The 2,224-nt window shown below is 35.7% G+C and overlaps 1 protein-coding gene across 1 annotated transcript; it reads left to right on the forward strand.

The window, feature by feature from the left end:
- The first annotated feature begins 243 nt into the window (after positions 1–243).
- On the forward strand, positions 244–1,966 carry LOC105119755 (uncharacterized). Its single transcript, XM_011017933.1, has 2 exons — positions 244–1,018; positions 1,366–1,966. The coding sequence occupies exons 1-2, from the start codon at positions 448–450 to the stop codon at positions 1,767–1,769; spliced, it is 975 nt and encodes a 324-aa protein (XP_011016235.1). The 5' UTR covers positions 244–447; the 3' UTR covers positions 1,770–1,966.
- Positions 1,967–2,224: the final 258 nt, after the last annotated feature.

The raw sequence follows: 2,224 nt of genomic DNA on the forward strand, positions 1-2,224 counted from the left end.
GTTTAATATTTGATTGAAATTAACATATTAATTTATTATTATTTATTAAAACATATAATTCTTAATTTATCTTATTAAATATTTATATAAATTTTTAATTTATATTTAAAGTTTTCCTTATAGAAAAAATAAAGTTAGCACCACCCGAACCTTTTTCTAAGTTAATAAAAAAATATGTTTCAATAAAGGGGAATACCATACTAGCGTATCACACAAGTACACTTCTCACCACAAACTCTTTCTACTCTCTATATAACACCCTTCCATTTCCTCATTTCTCTACCCGCAAACTCTCACATTCACCTCCTCTCCCCCCCCTCCCTCTCTCTCTCTCTCCATTCTGATCTAAGAACCAAGAACCTGAGGATTTGAACAATCTTGATTCTTGAAGCTCCATTTTAAGTGTGAAAAAGAACAGTGTTTCCAGCATCGAGTTCTGGAAATCCAATGCTCTCTCTCAAAGTGGCTTTGATATCAACTGGGGTATTATCTTTAGCAGTGATACTAAAGCTTCCAGTACTGGTAACAGACTTTGCGGTCTCTGAACTACCTATCATGTATTCCTCCGTTATTTCTTGGCTTCAGCCACCTTATCTTTTCTTGGTCATCAACTGCATAATCATCTCTATTCTTGCCTCTTCCAAGCTTCAGCTTCAAAAGCCAAACCAAGAACAGCAAGTCCCCTTGCCACCAGCGGATACTATTGTCCCTCCTGTGCAGGTGACGGAGGAGGAGGAGGATATATCCGTTCGTGTAAGGAGTGCTGCATATGCTAACGAAGCTGTTGTTGCAAGTGATCGATATGGTGATTATGAATATTTGGATGTGGAGGATAAGACTGTGATTGTGGAGGATTGTGCGGTAAAGAGTGGTGACGTATATGAAAGGGAAGTGAATAAGGCAGCTCCCTACAGGAGTGATTCTATAGAGTTCTTGATTGAGAAAGATCAAAACGAAGAGAAACCATTGGTTTCTGCAAGATTAGGTCGCAGGAAATCTTTGAAAGCAAGTCCTGAAGGTAGATCCTCTTCTTTTCTTTTCTTTTTTTATTTTTACACACAAATAAATATTTTATCGTCGTAGGTATAATACACATTTGTGAATGTTTGAAGCCACTATATCTATCTGGGGTTTTTTTTATATTTTTTCCAACCATAAAGCTATTTAGAAATATGAAGAATTAATGAGAGATTCTCTTATCAATTTTTTAAAAAAGAAAAACTTTTCATCCTAACCTTCTTATATAATGTCTTTTTAATGATTTACCTTATAAGGATGATTATTCAAAAAATCTGCAAAAACCACCGAGTAGAACTGTAGAATGAATCGGTGATTTCTAAATTTTGATTCTTGATGCTATTTTAGGTGGTGGGAAGGCGGCGGCATTGCGAGTATCAAAACCAAAACGGCACGACACGCTGGAGACCACGTGGAAGACTATAACGGATGGTCGTCCAATGCCATTAGCCAGACACCTTCAGAAATCCGACGCGTGGGACTCGCACGTGCGCCGTGAGAATGCTCCATCACCGAAAAGGATGACGATGAAGAAATATGAGGCTTTTAACGATAGCATCAGCGGCAGATCAGAGAAGCTGAGTCGGAGTCCTCATGGATCAGGGAAACTCAGGAAAGAACCTTCTCCGAGTCAGGATGAGTTGAACAGGCGAGTAGAGGCGTTCATAAACAAGTTTAACGAGGAAATGAGGCTGCAAAGGCAGAGGTCTTTGGACCAGTATCAACAGATGATTGGTCGGGGAGCTTATTAGGATTAAATTTTCGATTAGATTTTGTCACTAATTACTATATATCTCTTGTATTAAAGAGTAGAGATCACAAAGGAGAGGGATAGAAAGGACAAGATCTTAAGGCTCATTTTTGTGGTCGGAGGCGGAATAAATTATTCATGATTACGGTAAGGTGCACCTTTCAAATACTACAAACAACAATGTTCAAATCGACTTTAGTTCGAGTGAAGGTTTTTTGGTTTTTTCTATCACAACCTTTTTGTTTAGCTTTTTTTATTTAAATTGGTTTTTACATGAAAAAAATACTAATTTAATATTTTTTAGATATTTTTAAATGGTTTTAACATGCTTATATCAAAAATAAAAAATTATTTTATTATATTTTTAATTAAAAATACTTTTAAAAAGCATAATGTATTATTATAATACCAAACTCAAGAGGTTGTCTATTTTCAATTCTTTAACTCAATTTCTTT

This window comes from Populus euphratica, unplaced genomic scaffold, assembly GCF_000495115.2.
Source record: "Populus euphratica unplaced genomic scaffold, PopEup_1.0 scaffold3470.1, whole genome shotgun sequence".
NCBI classification, from domain to species: Eukaryota; Viridiplantae; Streptophyta; class Magnoliopsida; order Malpighiales; family Salicaceae; genus Populus; species Populus euphratica.